At 42.5% G+C, this 15,685-nt stretch overlaps 7 protein-coding genes across 14 annotated transcripts in view; 5 read left to right on the top strand and 2 right to left on the bottom strand.

Annotated features, from left to right (window-relative positions):
* Positions 1–1,166, top strand: part of SNF4Agamma (SNF4/AMP-activated protein kinase gamma subunit) — a 78,191-nt gene extending 77,025 nt beyond the window's left edge. For all 8 annotated transcript variants that reach the window (XM_064698788.1, XM_064698789.1, XM_064698785.1 and 5 more), the window contains one exon: positions 4–1,166. In XM_064698788.1, the coding sequence (XP_064554858.1) occupies positions 4–846 (843 nt within the window). In that variant the 3' untranslated portion in view covers positions 847–1,166. The remainder of the gene's footprint in view (positions 1–3) is intronic.
* Positions 1,167–1,997: 831 nt separating this feature from the next.
* Positions 1,998–3,899, top strand: Smyd5 (SET and MYND domain containing, class 5). The gene is made up of 4 exons (XM_064698796.1): positions 1,998–2,271; positions 2,325–2,807; positions 2,868–3,045; positions 3,103–3,899. The coding sequence occupies exons 1-4, from the start codon at positions 2,104–2,106 to the stop codon at positions 3,453–3,455; spliced, it is 1,182 nt and encodes a 393-aa protein (XP_064554866.1). The 5' UTR covers positions 1,998–2,103; the 3' UTR covers positions 3,456–3,899.
* A 169-nt stretch (positions 3,900–4,068) lies between these two features.
* On the top strand, positions 4,069–6,753 carry LOC135439921 (5'-AMP-activated protein kinase subunit gamma-1-like). The gene is made up of 5 exons (XM_064698795.1): positions 4,069–4,302; positions 4,358–4,981; positions 5,046–5,224; positions 5,637–5,789; positions 5,861–6,753. The coding sequence occupies exons 1-5, from the start codon at positions 4,170–4,172 to the stop codon at positions 6,365–6,367; spliced, it is 1,596 nt and encodes a 531-aa protein (XP_064554865.1). The 5' UTR covers positions 4,069–4,169; the 3' UTR covers positions 6,368–6,753.
* Positions 6,754–8,165: 1,412 nt separating this feature from the next.
* Ddrgk1 (DDRGK domain containing 1) lies at positions 8,166–9,371 on the bottom strand. Its single transcript, XM_064698730.1, has 2 exons — positions 9,145–9,371; positions 8,166–9,085 (listed from the first exon to the last, which is right to left on the bottom strand). Exons 1-2 carry the CDS (start codon positions 9,233–9,235, stop codon positions 8,253–8,255), a joined length of 924 nt encoding a protein of 307 aa, XP_064554800.1. The 5' UTR covers positions 9,236–9,371; the 3' UTR covers positions 8,166–8,252.
* Positions 9,372–9,412: 41 nt separating this feature from the next.
* LOC135439880 (transmembrane emp24 domain-containing protein eca) lies at positions 9,413–10,409 on the top strand. Its single transcript, XM_064698731.1, has 2 exons — positions 9,413–9,636; positions 9,692–10,409. The coding sequence occupies exons 1-2, from the start codon at positions 9,504–9,506 to the stop codon at positions 10,207–10,209; spliced, it is 651 nt and encodes a 216-aa protein (XP_064554801.1). The 5' UTR covers positions 9,413–9,503; the 3' UTR covers positions 10,210–10,409.
* Positions 10,410–10,662: 253 nt separating this feature from the next.
* LOC135439876 (solute carrier family 15 member 1) lies at positions 10,663–14,313 on the top strand. The gene is made up of 7 exons (XM_064698726.1): positions 10,663–10,926; positions 11,001–11,213; positions 12,256–12,490; positions 12,547–12,815; positions 12,875–13,080; positions 13,133–13,438; positions 13,491–14,313. Exons 1-7 carry the CDS (start codon positions 10,893–10,895, stop codon positions 13,890–13,892), a joined length of 1,665 nt encoding a protein of 554 aa, XP_064554796.1. The 5' UTR covers positions 10,663–10,892; the 3' UTR covers positions 13,893–14,313.
* nmdyn-D7 lies at positions 14,085–15,599 on the bottom strand. The gene is made up of 4 exons (XM_064698729.1): positions 15,371–15,599; positions 15,149–15,315; positions 14,921–15,085; positions 14,085–14,867 (listed from the first exon to the last, which is right to left on the bottom strand). Exons 1-4 carry the CDS (start codon positions 15,482–15,484, stop codon positions 14,171–14,173), a joined length of 1,143 nt encoding a protein of 380 aa, XP_064554799.1. The 5' UTR covers positions 15,485–15,599; the 3' UTR covers positions 14,085–14,170.
* Between the last annotated feature and the right edge of the window lie 86 nt (positions 15,600–15,685).

Consider the following 15,685-nt stretch of genomic DNA (forward strand, 5'->3'; position numbering starts at 1 on the left):
CAGAATCTCGCTGCCGAGAAGACCTACAACGATCTCGATGTCTCGCTGCGCAAAGCGAACGAGCATCGCAACGAGTGGTTCGAGGGCGTCCAAAAGTGCAATCTGGACGAGTCGCTGTACACGATCATGGAGCGCATTGTGCGCGCCGAGGTGCATCGCCTGGTCGTTGTCGATGATCAGCGCAAGGTGATTGGCATCATTTCGCTCTCAGACATATTGCTCTATCTGGTGCTGCGGCCGAGCGGTGAGGGAGTTGGCGGCTCGGAGAGTTCGCTGCGTGCCTCCGATCCCGTGCTATTACGCAAAGCAGCGGAGGTGGAGTCGGCGGAGACAGCGCCGCCGCGCAGTCCATCGGCTGCCAGTTCCGGCAATCGCAGCCTGATCGAGGACATACCCGAGGAGGAGGCAACAGCAGCGGGTGCGCCAACGCCGGCGCCGAAGGGCGATGCTGATAGTGATAATAATAAATCCGCCAGTGAAGACAAAGCCAACAATAATAATCAGCATGAGCTGGCGGCAGCGTCAACGGCGACGACCAATGGTGATAGCAATAACAGTCCAGCCGAAGTGTCCTTTGCCGATGAGGCGCATGAGCAAGCCGACAATAATGTAGGCGGCGATGATGATGATGACGACGATGATGATGATGAAGAGGATGATTTGCATCAGGATCGTGAAGTGGAGCGCAAAAAGGCAGCCGCTGTCGCAATTTCTGCGGCGGCGCGAACAGGCAAAGAGAATGGGGATGAGGACAATGGGCTAAGCAGCGCCGTTTCCGCTGCCTCGGCGCTCGGCCAGACGCTGGCCACGCCCACGGCGCGCGAAATGGCGCTGGTTAGTGAATAAACAGTAAATTTAAACAACAAAAAAAACCACAAACAAACCCAAAAACAAACACAAAGTGAGCAAGCAAAAAGGAAATAAACAATAAAAACATATATTCAGAGAAGAAAAACAATTATATTTGAATATTATTAGTTGTTAGGCGCAAAAGTTATGATATATGAGAGAAAATATGATTACAATTATAAACTATTATTATGATTATGTATTTTACAACAAGCAACTAAAAACACAACAACAACCCAACCAACCACACATACACACCTGTTAACAAAAATGTTTATATATATATTATATTTAAAAACAAAAAAAAAAAAACAAAATCAACAAATTACATTAGCATGTCTTAAAATTTTAAATTATGTAATTGATTATTATATAATAGTTTAGTACAAGTCATACAAGAACAGTTGTTTCTATTTAATATTTTTGGACTAAACGGATGCTAGAAAGTGTGTTCCTTTCAAATCCGTAAAGGAACAGATAACCGCTAAGTTTTGAAGATTTTTTCATTTGAGAGAGCTACTTCTAACTTCGCAATTAACTTAAACACTTGGAAAAAATATGGTAATAAGGCAATATAGATAAAACTCTTTGATTCGCATTCAAACATTGTCTCAAGGTTCCATTAACAAGCACATTATCGGCAAAGCGAATTAACAAATAAAAAATCTTATTAATTTGCCAACTTATAATAGTTTTTGGTTTTGCTCATTCACTTTTTTTCAGTTAAAATTAATTATATTTGTGTTACTGATTTGTTTGGCACAGTGCTCGGCATTATCCTATATATACACAAGCAACATTACAAATTAATATAAATAGTAAATACGGAGCTAGTCATACGACATTTGAAATTGATACGTGTGGCGGCTGCTTGGCGGTTTAATTGAATAACTATCGATAGGCTGCGATAAAAAATATGAGCCCATCACTGTCTAACGTAAATTAAGGCGCAAAAGTCACAAGCAGTCAAAGAAGTAAGAAAAATACATTTAAAATATATGTAAAATTTTTGTGCATTCTTTTTGCTACTTATTATTGCTTTAATAAATTCATTTCAAATAGAAAAAGAATTTCACAACAGTATCGATACCTATTACTATATGCACATAAAACTATTGCAACAATATTGCCATATCAAGCGCTTAAATATTATCGGTATCGATATAAAATCAACAAACCAACTCGCACGTGCATATTCAAAGAGCATTTAACTGGCTGTGTTTGTGCCGAATTGCAATTGTGTTTGGCGACAACATGAATTATTTTGAGATACGGGAGCTGCCCGGCAAGGGTCGTGCCATGATAGCAACAAAAAATTTCGCAGTCGATGAGATCATTTTCGAGGAGGAGCCGTTCGTATCACATCAGTTCTCCTGGAATATCGCCTACGGCTACGCGGCCTGTGATCATTGTATGCGACCGGTATGTACGAATGACAACTGGCAGCCTCTTCACTCTTACCGGATTGCTTTTAGCTAGAGACACTGCTGGAGAACGTGCGCCGTTTGGCCAATAACCAGGCAGTCATGGTGCCCCTAGTGGAACACGATCCCACCGCTGCCTGGTTTTCACAATTTACGCAGTGTGCACGTTGCAAGGTGCGCTACTGCTCGGAAGACTGTTTAGTAGAGGCTCAAAAGCGCTATCATCGTGTGGCCTGCATGGGCGCCTTTCGGGCGGACGACACACACCCCATCAACGTGCTGAATGAGACATGGAAGAAGATGCACTATCCACCAGAGACGGGCACAATAATGCTAATTGTGCGTCTGATGGCCATGTATCAGCAGAGCAGCAATAAGCCAGAGTTCCTGGAGCAACTGCAATCGTTTCAAGCGCTGATTGTCAATCGCGAAGAGAAGATCTATCACAAGATGTTGGGCGAGAACTTTGAGCAGCAGATGGATCAACTATATGCGGCATTTTGCAATGCATTCAAGGATGAGGAATTCGCTTTGGCAAGTGCTGGCTAAAGCTTGCGTTTCATACAGCTTTAAGAAGTTCACTCTACTTCACAGTTTACCACACCGGATGCGTTCAAGACCCTCATGGGTATTTTGGGCACGAATAGCCAGGGCATTGCCACCAGCGTTCTGGCCCAGTGGGTAAACAAAGTATCTGACTTGCCGCTGCCCGATGCAGACAAGGATAATCTTGATAAGGTCATCGACCAACTCTACGCCAAAGTGGGCGATTGTAAGTTGCATTTCGCATTTTTAATTACCAGCTTATTAAAATTCAATGTTAAAACAGTTGCTGGCGAATTCCTCAACAACGAGGGCTCTGGTTTGTACATACTGCAGAGCAAGATAAATCACAGCTGTGTTCCGAATGCACAGTCCACGTTTCCCTACTCCAACGACATAGTCGTACTAAAGGCTGTGGCGCCCATACAGAAAGGCGATGAGATATGCATTTCGTATTTGGATGAGTGCCAGCTGGAGCGCAGTCGCCATTCCAGGCATAAAACGTTGCGCGAAAATTATATATTTGTTTGTCAATGTCCCAAGTGCAGAGCACAAGCTTCAGATCCAGATGTTACCAGTGATGAGGAGGAGGACGACGACGAAGACATGGACGACTGCGAAGAAGATGATATGGAATAAGTTGACTCTTTACTTAAGCTGTACATGTTATACCCTCTAATTGGGTAGTGTTTAATTACGAGAAAATTTTACGCCAAAAATAATTCGATGATTTAAAGGTATATTCAATATCAGGGATAGACTGGAAAATTATAGAAGCAGAACACCAGGATCCCAGGTCAACGGAAGAAAAATCATAAAAGTTTTTCAAAAGAATTAATTATGTCTTGATATATTGAATATTGTGGACACCAGACAGGAGCCAAACTCAAGAATAAAATGGGTCTTTGTTATGTATGAATCGGAAAACTAATTGATCGCATGAAGATTTTACCGAGATATGGCAGTTTTGGCAGTTTTTTTAACAATTTGTTCTATAGAGCTCGCCTTGTTTCTAATTGGAATTTTACGAAGACTACAGATTTGTTTAATTTGCAAATATAATGCTATACATTTTAACATTTAGCAGTGAGTTACATTTTTATTTTTCAAATAATCTTTTATATCTTTTGAAGATATATGAAAATTATTGCAAATAATGTGCAACGAGCTGCCAATAATATTGATAGATTTAAGAGTTTTCAACGATATGGTAACGCTGCTTCAGGAGACGTTTTTGCGTCATAAGAATATGGCGAAATTGCAGTTTTTCCAATTGGGCTGCAACGTGTAATCTCTGATTCTTTTAGTTATATTATAATATAGTCCATGTTCGGGTAGAATTTCTTCAAAAATATGCGCAACCACTTAATTTGCCTGGCCCTGGTGCTATGCACGCTACACAGCGCCTGCGGTTTATACTTTCACATATTGGAAACGGAGCGCAAATGCTTCATTGAAGAGGTGCCCGATGAGACCACTGTGATTGGTAAGCAGCGCCGTTGCCTGCTGGCCTAAGATCCGACACCTGTTCTCTCTTGCAGTCAATTACAAGGTTGAGCTGTATGATCCGCGTTCAAATGGCTTTATGCCATCCTCGCCTGGTATTGGAATGCATGTGGAGGTGCGGGACAGCGATGATAAGGTGATTCTGTCGCGCGTTTACAGCTCGCAGGGCCGCATGTCGTTTACGTCGCACACACCCGGCGAGCATGTCATTTGCATGTATTCCAACAGCACCGCCTGGTTCAATGGCGCCCAGCTTCGCGTGCATCTTGATATTCAGGTGGGTGAGCGTGCCATCGACTATGCTAATGTGGCGCAAAAAGAGGAGCTAACCAATATGGAGTTGCGCATACGCCAGCTGCTCGGCCAGGTTGAACAGATAACAAAGGAGCAGAACTATGATCGATATCGGGAGGAGCGTTTTACTCACATTTGCCAGAACACGAATTCGCTCATGTGTTGGTGGTCGCTGGGACAGTCTCTGCTCCTGGCCTTCCTTGTCTGTAATGGTATGCGCGCGACCCGGCACTGGAAATTGGAGAAGCAACAGTTTGTGGGCACGCTTACCATCACTGACTTTTTCAAGATCTTGCAAATGTATTATAAGTCACTCAATTCGGCCATGGATGAGCTGGAGGATCAAAAACTGGACCCAAAGTGCAGTCTGTATTATTTTATAAATATTCATTGCACAAATTAATAAACTTAGTTTGATCTGCTTTTTAGGAGAGCTACACAACCAGGTAATGCCCATGGTCAGCATCGGACCAGACACTTCCCTTTTTGACGCTATCAAACTTCTCAGGGACAGCAGCATTCATCGACTGCCTGTGATCAATCCAGAGAATGGCAATGTTTTGTACATTTTGACAGAAAAAAGCATACTGAGGCTCATGCTATTGTATGTGAGTACAAACCATACACAAATGAATTAATAAAAATCCACAAACTAAAAAATAGGTCCATAAGGTTCGCGTTGGTGAAAATTTTTATTGGTATCCAATCAGAATCAAACAGTATGAAAAAATGTGAATTCGAATATTGGTGTAAATACAAATGCATAAGTATGGATATGTTCGGCCTTGCCGTTTTTCAGATTTGGAGAGGATAATAACGATTAATTTTTGAGGAAATTAAGAGACGTTAAAGGAATTGGAAGATAAAATTAGAAAAATAAACTTTGGAAAATAGGCAGAAGGATAATTGCCCTCACATATCTATGACACATATCGAAACAGTGCTCTGTTCACTTTATGGATTTCATTAATAATTGTGCATATTATATTATATATGTAGTAATTTGCCATTTCCTTGCAGATTAACGCGATATCACAGCCCGCATATATGAAGAATAGTTTGCGCGATCTGAAGATCGGAACATCCGACAACAATGAGATACCCGATGAGAAAACATGTATCAAGATCGAATCCTTTGGGCTACTCGACATTTTTGCTAAGTTTGATGTAATTGTAGGTGTGATCTGAAGTTGAAGTTGAATTAGTCCCACAGATTGATAAAACTTGTTTTATATCCCTCACAGAGTCCCGCTACTGCGAAGATCTGTGACGATCTCGATGTTTCGCTGCGCAAGGCGAACGAGCATTGCAACGAGTGGTTCGATGGCGACCAAAAGTGCAATCTGGACGAGTCGCTGTACACGATCATGGAGCGTATTGTGTGCGCCGAGGTGCATCGCCTGGTGGTTGTCGATGATCAGTGCAAGGTGATTGGCGTCATTTCGATCTCAGACATATTGCTCTATCTGGTACTGCGGCCGAGCGGTGAGGGTTTTGGTGGCTTGGAGAATTCGCTGCGTGTCTCTGATCCGATGATGTTGCGAAATAGAGCCAAGGTGGTGTCGGCGAAGACGACACCGCTGCGCAGTCCATCGGCTGTCAACTCCGGCAATCAATGCATGATTGAGGACATATCCGAGGAGGAGGCAGCGGGTGCGCTTGCACTGGCTGTTGATAATAATAAATCCGCCAGTGAAGTCCAGCCCAATCAGATCCTGGCCCACAGTGCACAAAATGGCGCTGGTTACTGAATTAACAGTTACCAAAAAAACCAACTAAACAAAAAAGAAAGAATCTGTTAACACATAATTGCGGAGATAAACAAGAACCAGTGCTGTAGCTGGGAATGACCTACTTCAACCAAAACCAAAAAGAGCACGCGCTTGCTCAAGGCTTAGCCAAGCTAAAGCCAAAAATACACTTTTTACTATTTAGCGGGTAAAGATATCAAGTATTATTTTTAATTTAACGGACACACAGCACAGCATACCATTTAATCTATATGGAATTGTAATCTATATAAAAGTGTTTATGCAAACGTACATATACAGGAATTCATACGCTATCAATTTCCGTTTTCAATGTAATTTTTATTCATTTGATTTTGTGGAATCAAATTAAATCTCTATATATAAAACTGCTTGTCCTGACTGACTGATTGGTGATTAACGCACAGCCCAAACCGTAAGAGCTAGGAAGCTGGAATTTCCACTGCAGTTGCTTTATGTGATGAAGGTGCACGTTAAGACTGGGTTTCGGGAAATTTCATCCGATCGGCCTCAAACTTATTTTCAAAGATCTTTATTCAAATTCATTTGTGGGGTGTTTCACACTTTTCGAAAAATGCATTTTGTCATTGGTGGAAATCGGGGTCAAAGATTTGATGGGTAACTTTCCGTGTTCAAATTTATTTCCAAAGATCTATACGAAAAATTACATGAGACGTGTTTCAAATTTTTCGCAAAATCAAAGCTTCCTCGTCGGAAGGTTCAATTCTAGGATTTTTTGTTTAAGTTCTAAGTTCCGTCCGATGTTTTTCAAACTTATTTTCAAAGCTCTATATAAGAATTTAATGAATACGTGTTTCAGCGTTTTGGGAAATTTCACCCGCAACAGTGGTAAATTGGCGAAAAACGGATGCATGAAAGTGTTTTGTTTACCGTCCGATCGGTTTCATACTCATTTTCAAAGATCTTTGAGAGAATTTATTTGATACGCTCTTGGGTGGCAAATGCACGAAACGAAAGTTTATTCTTCAGCATCAGGATTCTTACCGCATGGTAGGAAACCGTTGATACCAACTCTTGGTTCTTTATTCGATGCAGTTAAAATATATTTTTAGAACACGAAACATTCCATGGCCAAGGCCGGGCAATAGCCGCTAGTATATACTATATATATATATATATATATATATATATATATATATGTCATATATATATATGTGATCACTACACATATGCTATACTAACTTTATGTCCAATTTGGTAACTCTAGCTCTTAAAACCTTAGAGATGTACTCTAAAAACCGAATTTTTAGATTTTAAGTTTGTAAAGTTTTTGAAATGGGTGAGTTCATAAAGGCAGACGGATGGATAGACGAAAATGATTACATCGACTCAACTATTGATGCTGACCTTCTGTCTGTTATAGACATTTGTTAGCGTTACAGTCATTCAAGTTTTAAAAATAATATGGACTACCTTGAACTGTGTAGTCTGTCTATACAGTTTTACGAGTCAAAAAAAAAAATACCTTCCTAAACAAGCCGAGATTTTTAGCCGAGATTTTCAGCACAAAATATTGCAATCGGAATTGACATCTTATAAATATTGCTCACAAAAGTATGCACTGTGTTTACTGTTTTAGGTGTTAGTCACGCCTTTCGTAGCTCATACTTGCAGCTTCGCTGTTGCGTCGAAGTTTTCGAATAATGTTATAGCTGCCATTTTAGCCTCGCACAAATTGGGACAATCGCATTTTAAAACCTTTCCAAAAGCACGTAATAGTATGCACTTTTACAGCCCATACAGTAAAAAGTTCAGAATCTTAGCTCTTACGATTGTATATATTTATATATATATATATATACACTGCAACTATTTATGTAATTTTTACAATGGTTAACAAATCTCATTAGACACTACTTTCGCCAGCTGCAACAGGCGTTAGATTGATCAAGTTATTACTGCTCTCCGCCAGATCGGCAATGGATACACGACCGCGCTGCTTGATGAACTTGGCCACGGCGGCCAGTTCCGCTTCGGAGACGTAGATAAATTTGCCGCGATCGTCGATGACGCCGGTTAAGGTGCCATTTTCCTGCAGCTCCTGAATGCGATCGATGGCCTGCTGCGTTTTTAGTTTAAAGGCTGTGGCCAGATCTTCTAATAGAACGACTTTGTTATCCTTAATGTACTGTATGAAGTCGGCCAAAAGACTCTCCTTCTCATCGGCATCGCCTTCTTCGAAGCCCTCCTCTTCTATGCTAAATGCTGCTTTCATTTTTAAGTACTCCTCGTGCTCTTTGCGCTCGCGCTCTTCCTTGGCCAAGCGATCAGCCTCGGCACTTTTGCGCTCTACTTCCGCATCGATGTCCTCCTGTTGCTTTCGTTCCGCATCTTCTTTGGCCTCCTTCACCTTTCGTTGCTCGCGATCGTGCAGCTCTTGTTCGCGCTGTAGACGTTTCTGCTCCTTCGCCTCCATTTTGGCGCGTTTCTTAGCGCCCATCTTTTCATCTAGCACAGCGCCCTGTGGCACACGCAGCGCGTTCTCGTCACCAGCAGCAGCCGCTTCGTCGTCATCAGAGTCTACGGCTGCGGCGGGGGCAGCTGCAGCTGCGGCAGCAGGAGCATTTTGATTCTGACGTAATCGATTGCGCTGATTCCGCGCTATTTGGGCACGTCGCGGTACGCCTTCCTGAGCACGCTGTGGGACGCCACGTTGTGGTTGCGCAGCTGCCTTTGTTTCTATTTGGAAAGTGGAAAGTGTAGCGAGTTATGTTAATTAAAATTTTTTTACGTCTTACCGTTCTTAGTATTTTTACTCTGCAGGAAAAAAAGGGTAATCAGGATAAGCAGCAGCGCTGTTGCAATACCAACGAGTAATATCAGGTCCATTATCTGTTTAAAATTGCACTATAAATCCCAAAATGTAAAACGTCAACAAATCGCTCAGCTGTTTTGCCAGCGATGCCAGATAGTTCTGACCGTGATTGCTATTTGTATGGGTGTGTATGTGGCTTATGACTGCCAAGTGGCAGCTCTCTCGCAGCTGTCAAATGGAAACTTGTCAATGTAGCCACTTTGCCTTTTTCTCATGACGTGTCGGCGAGCTTAGTTGTTATAATACAAATAATCGAAGTTCGAGTGGAATTTCTTCAAAAATATGCGCAACCAATTAATTTGCCTGGCCCTGGTGCTATGCACGCTACACAGCGCCTGCGGTTTATACTTTCACATATCGGAAACGGAGCGCAAATGCTTCATTGAAGAGGTGCCCGATGAGACCACTGTGATTGGTAAGCAGCGTCGTTGCCTGCTGGCCTAAGATCTGACACCTGTTCTCTCTTGCAGTCAATTACAAGGTTGAGCTGTATGATCCGCGTTCAAATGGCTTTATGCCATCCTCGCCTGGTATTGGAATGCATGTGGAGGTGCGGGACAGCGATGATAAGGTGATTCTGTCGCGCGTTTACAGCTCGCAGGGCCGCATGTCGTTTACGTCGCACACACCCGGCGAGCATGTCATTTGCATGTATTCCAACAGCACCGCCTGGTTCAATGGCGCCCAGCTTCGCGTGCATCTAGATATTCAGGTGGGAGAGCATGCTATCGACTATGCTAATGTGGCACAGAAAGAGAAACTCACCGAGCTGCAGTTGCGCATACGCCAGCTGCTCGACCAGGTCGAACAGATCACAAAGGAGCAGAATTATCAGCGCTATAGGGAGGAGCGTTTCCGTCACACAAGCGAAAGCACAAATTCGCGTGTGCTGTGGTGGTCGCTGGCACAGACTGTGGTCCTGGTCTGCATGGGCTTCTGGCAGATGCGTCATCTCAAGAGTTTCTTCGAGGCTAAAAAGCTGGTGTGAGCTGAAGTGCACACCAAAAAGTGTCAATGATTGTTGGTTGTTGGCCTTCATCTCGATCTGTATGCAACCAAATTGCAAATGCGAATTTCATCGATGTATCATCCAGATCCGTGTTTAGTTTTAATTATCTAGTTGGTTTCGTGTGCCGAGCTAAATACTTTTCTGCCTAATTTAATAAAAATCCATTGTAAAATAAGAAATGTGACTGAATGTTGTTGCAGCATCCTTATCGCAGGGCTAGTCCCGTGACTCGCTTTACTTGACTGAGCGCGACTTCGCTTATCACTGCGACGGCCAGGCACATGACTAGCAAAGTCAGAGATAACCTGTCGCATTCGTTTGTAGGCTCAAGATGCAATTGCTTTGTTATTGCTTTTATCGCAATGTTTGCTCTTGAGTACACGCTGTCTACAAAGCGAGCCAGTCGCCGGCTCTACATCTTGTCGCTTAGTAGCTTCTCTGCTGTAGTGCGCAACGGACCTCGGTGTGGGTGTACGTAACAAACAATAAAGCACATTGTGAGACACAAAACCACAGTCGACCCACAAAAGCCGCAAGGCTAACGAATCGGACACAGCGCTAGTAACTTGAGCTCTCCTAAGATAACAGAAACAGACAAACAAGTTACTCCCGAGACGCTGTTGAATTTGTTTACGTTGAGCAGCAGCCGAAGCACCTGGAAAATGTTCCGCACCACGGAAATCGGCAGCGAAGAAAGTAAGTTTCGAACGATAAGATAGGGGAGCTATATACAGAGATTTAATCAACTGTCTCTCTCTTTGGTTTCATAGCTTTGCCTGCACTTGCGGATCTCACCCAGACAACGGTTGGTTCATTATCTGATTTTGGGGAGCACGAAAAGCTAAGAAAACCACGCAGCTCGTTACCCAACTATGGTTTTGCGCCCATATCCAATATACGGATTGAGTACAAATACCCACGAGCCGTGTTCTTTATACTGGCCACCAAGTTCTTTGAGGCCTTTGCAGCGAATGGCATGCGCAGTAAGTGGAAATTGAATGGTGACAGTCCAAGTTGTGAGCACATATGTGATGTGTGACCCACATTATGCCAGTACAATGCAGTTGCCTTAGGTCGTTTACAGTAATCTCCCATTGTATTGTCGAAATATTCCAAAAGTCCAGCTTATCAGTAACAGCAGAAGTGCATGCACAATGGGAGGTCTTATTGATAGCCTATGCGGATGATCACAAGGTCTTCTCTTAATAAGAGATGTTACATCTTGATCGTTATATATTGAATTATTATACCCTAAATCCATTTATGTGTGTGTATAGAAGGAAACTAGTCTTTGGAAAAGTAGCCCGTTTCCCGGTGTTCCGGGTAACTCTCAGCGGGCACTCTTTTTATTATACTTTGTTTGTGGATTGTAATAGAAAATGGACTAGATTTCAGTACAGTTACTAATGGACTATATCATGGTCTATAGTCTTTCAATTTGAGCAATTAAATTTTATAATAAGAAGAGGAGCCAACTAGCATTGAATCCAATGTGAAATATATACTGTGTACATACATGCATGTGGTTCTGTTTGCACAGTTGGAATATATACTAAATAAATAGTAACTTTTTTTTTTAAAAGCTTGAATATATGAAATTAAAGTGTAAGTCTCTTCCACAAACCCAATTTCCGTGCATATTTCGGATACAATGATATTTTCTCAACTGTTTTCAAATTTTATTTGAATCGTAATCTCAACCACACCTTGTTATCATTAAAATATGGTGAGATATTAAATAAAATACGATTTTTGACAATTGTAGATTTTGGAAAAACCTCTTTAATCATGTTTTGTTATGTTCATGAATAGCATATATGCAGATATTAAGCGTATATTTAAACTAAAAAATTAACAATAAACCAGTATAAAGTTCGAAGTATATTCAAAGACCAAAAATTAATTGTATTTTCTGTATATAACATTAAATATAGACTGAATAACCGATACTTTCAACAAGGTTACCAAATTAACTCAATTAATAATATACATATAATAATTGACCTCCCTTACCCATTTTTCCAGCCATACTTGTGCTCTTTTTGCGCGATGATCTCAACTTTACGGAAGGCTTCTCCACGATTGTGTTGCACATATTTAACTTTTTTGGACAGTTCTGTCCCATTATTGGGGCCATACTGGCGGACAGTTATATGGGCAATATTCGCACCATATCGGGATTCTGTTTCCTCTATGGCTTTGGTTGGATTCTGCTGACCATGACATCAGTGCCATATATGGGCTTGCCCGTCATAGCATTGTGAGTAGGGTGTATAAGGAATCTACGAGCCTTTCTAATACATATATTCTTTGCAGTTTGCTGGTATCTATCTCCTTCATAGCTGTGGGCAATGGATCTGTACGCGCCTGCATCACTTCGCTGGGTGCACTACAATTTAAGCTTCCCGAGCAATCCGCCCATTTGACAGAGTATTTCTCCTTCTATTACTTTGTCTACTATTTTGGAATCTTTTTGAGCAAAATTCTGCCGCCGCTGGTGCGCGCAAACACGCAATGCTTTGATAAGACGACATGCTATCCGGCTGTGTTCGGCACGCTGGGAAGCTCCTTCATGGTGGCTTGGGGTAAGTATCATAGCGAACTGTGATCCTTCATTCCAGGTCATTTAATATTGCTTTCGCAGTCATTTTTTTGATGGGCAAATGCTTTTACAAGCCGGAGAAAGTGTCTGGTGATAATATACTCTTCAAATTCTGGGGCTGCATCAAAGCAGCGCTGCTAGAGAAGTGGCGACGTCGCAAGTCCGCCAAGAGATGCAACTATTGGTTGCACAATGCCGTGGGGCCATACGATGCGTATTTTGTGACGGATGTTTCCAAAGTGTTGCGCGTGAGTATGATTCGCTGTCAACCAATCATGTAATGACAATTTATCTATACAGATTAGCAAGCTATTCATTCCGCTGCCTGTTTACTTTGCGCTGCTCGCTCAGCAGGACTCCAGCTGGACGTTTCAGGCAGCCATGATGAACACCACAGTTTTAGGCGTTACCATAGAGCCGGATCAGGCAAAGGCCGTAGGACCAATCTTTCTCTTTATGCTTATTCCCCTATGGCAATATGTGACCGCTCCAATGTTGCGTCGACTGTTCCACTGGGAGTTGCAGCCACTGCATAGCGTCACCATTGGCGGTATTTGCTCAGCTGGCGCCTTCTTCTGTGCCGGTATTCTACAGGATCGCATTATGGTGGGTTTATAATTCATTCGAAATTCGAATTATTTATAATGGTTTCTTTTAGGAATCGCCAAGTCAGAGCATTAACATTGCCTGGCAGCTTCCACAATTTCTGCTGCTCATGTTGGGCGAATTGTTGCTGTCCATTCCGGGTCTGCAGTTTGCATTTACCCAGGCGCCGTCCTCAATGAAATCTGTTGTCACTGCCGCCTGGTTTTTGAATAATGCCTTTGGTAATCTCATTGTGGTGCTAGTTACCCAAGTAAATGCGCTTAGCTCTCAAAAGGCTGAGTATTTCTTTTATGCTATGCTGATGCTGGTGTGCATCATAATCTTTGCCCTGCTGGCCTATGACTATGGACTGCAGGAGCGAAAGAGCGACATTCATGCAAGAGATTTGGTTGTGTTGCTGCCCAATGTGCAGGACAATCTGCCCAGTTCTAGCATTCGGAGCGGGAGCGTGTAGTGGCAACTGCTGTGCTCCCGTATTGTATTGGCTAAATCTAACGCCTGTTTCAAGTTCCGATAAAGTGTGAAATGTCTGGAAGTGTAGTTGTCAAGTGTTTTCAGTTTTGACAGTCATTTAAGGATAACCGCTGGATGCCGGAAACTCGAGCATACCAATATAAACGGAACAGCCTGAAAGAGGAATAGATCCTTTAATATAATTACTTGTAATTTATTTACACACATACACCCACGAAGAATGACAACAAATAAACATAAAAATGATGGTGATTGAAATCATTCGAGTATCTTGAACATGTACTGTAATTCCAGATTTGTATCATCGGCTAGATCTGTGCAGTGAACTCCATTCAGTACCTTGGAGATGCCAAACTTGGAGCGCAACGTGTGCGGACGCAGCAGTTTGGCAATTTCAGGATCCATGGGACCGCAAAAGTTGCGAAACTCCTGATGTGAATTCTTCTCTGGATCCTCGCTGGCTATTTCCAGGCACATGCATACACCACTGGCTAGCTGAGCTACCATAGGTATAAATTCAGGTAGAACACCACGATAGACCTCGTAGAACTCTTCACAATTAACACGCGCCATGAGCAGCATGCGCATGGCTGTTATCTTGAAGCCAGATGTAAGTATTTCATTTAAGATTTGGCCCAGTAACCCGTCCTTGATGATGTGCGGCTTTATAATGGCCAGTGTACTGTTCTTGAATCGACATTCCTTGATAATGCTGTGACGTTCCTCAAAGACGAACTTTAGGTCCCTGGCTACATTCTCTTCCCGTTCCGGGCAATAGCAGCCATAGCGAACCTCTTCGCTCTCAAACAGCTGCTGTAAGCTAGGCGACAAAACGATGGTGGTTGAGGCGTTCTCTGTGTTGTACTTTGAACATGCAGACATGATCTCTGCAACATTGTCACCTATTAGCTCCATGCTAATAGCTGGTCCTGTCAGCAGCTCGTTCATCAGCACACTGTTTGAAACAGTTTGTAAGGTTATTATGAGTATAAGCTTCAGAATACTTACGAGGTGTGCACATCATCCTGCTTGCTGGCCAGGAACTGTGTGACCGTTTTTGGCGAAAACTGAACCATTAAAGCGTTGTTAATATTGATCTTGTTCTCAATTATCGTGGTAAGAAACTCGCCTAAGTGCTTTGGCCACATGCCACTCTTGAGCAGCACAAATCCGCTGTAAAACGCTGTTAGCTTACAAAAAACAGCTTAGGTACAGACACCAATTAAATTGACTTACCGCTTGCGGTATTTTGCCAAGGTGTTGCGTGTTATTTCGTCCGCATAGTCGACAATATCGAATGGACGCCCAAACACATTGATCTTGGAGCCCACAAAGAAATCGCGCGGAGTAAGTTCGGGAATTTTAGTGCGGCGCAAAAAGGTTTTCTTACTGCGCTGATCAAACTGTAAACGGGAATTTAGCTGGCTGGAGCGGCTGTGGTGTATAATAAAAACTTACCACTTCGATTGCATTGTCGCTTAAATGATATGTTAATAGATAAGTGCGTGTTATTCCCGCTTCGACATGAAACCATTCGGCTACAAAAGAAAGTCTGCCACTTTGTACGGCCATTGTTTGTATGATGTACGATTATAATTAATATACAATGTGAATTTACTGCTAGTGGCAGCTGTCGAATGACTATTTTTACTTTGCATGTTTTGTTTGGGCAACAAAATTTGAAAGTGTGCTTCTTCTTGCCCGCGTTGCTAAAGCGACAATGCTGCCGGAGTTGCCAGACATCTACAATTACAGTAAACCTATCGCAATTTG

The sequence above is a fragment of the Drosophila montana genome, unplaced genomic scaffold (genome assembly GCF_035044405.1).
Source record: "Drosophila montana isolate Dmon_TW-CO22-7 unplaced genomic scaffold, ASM3504440v1 contig_779_1, whole genome shotgun sequence".
In the NCBI taxonomy this organism is placed as follows: domain Eukaryota; kingdom Metazoa; phylum Arthropoda; class Insecta; order Diptera; family Drosophilidae; genus Drosophila; species Drosophila montana.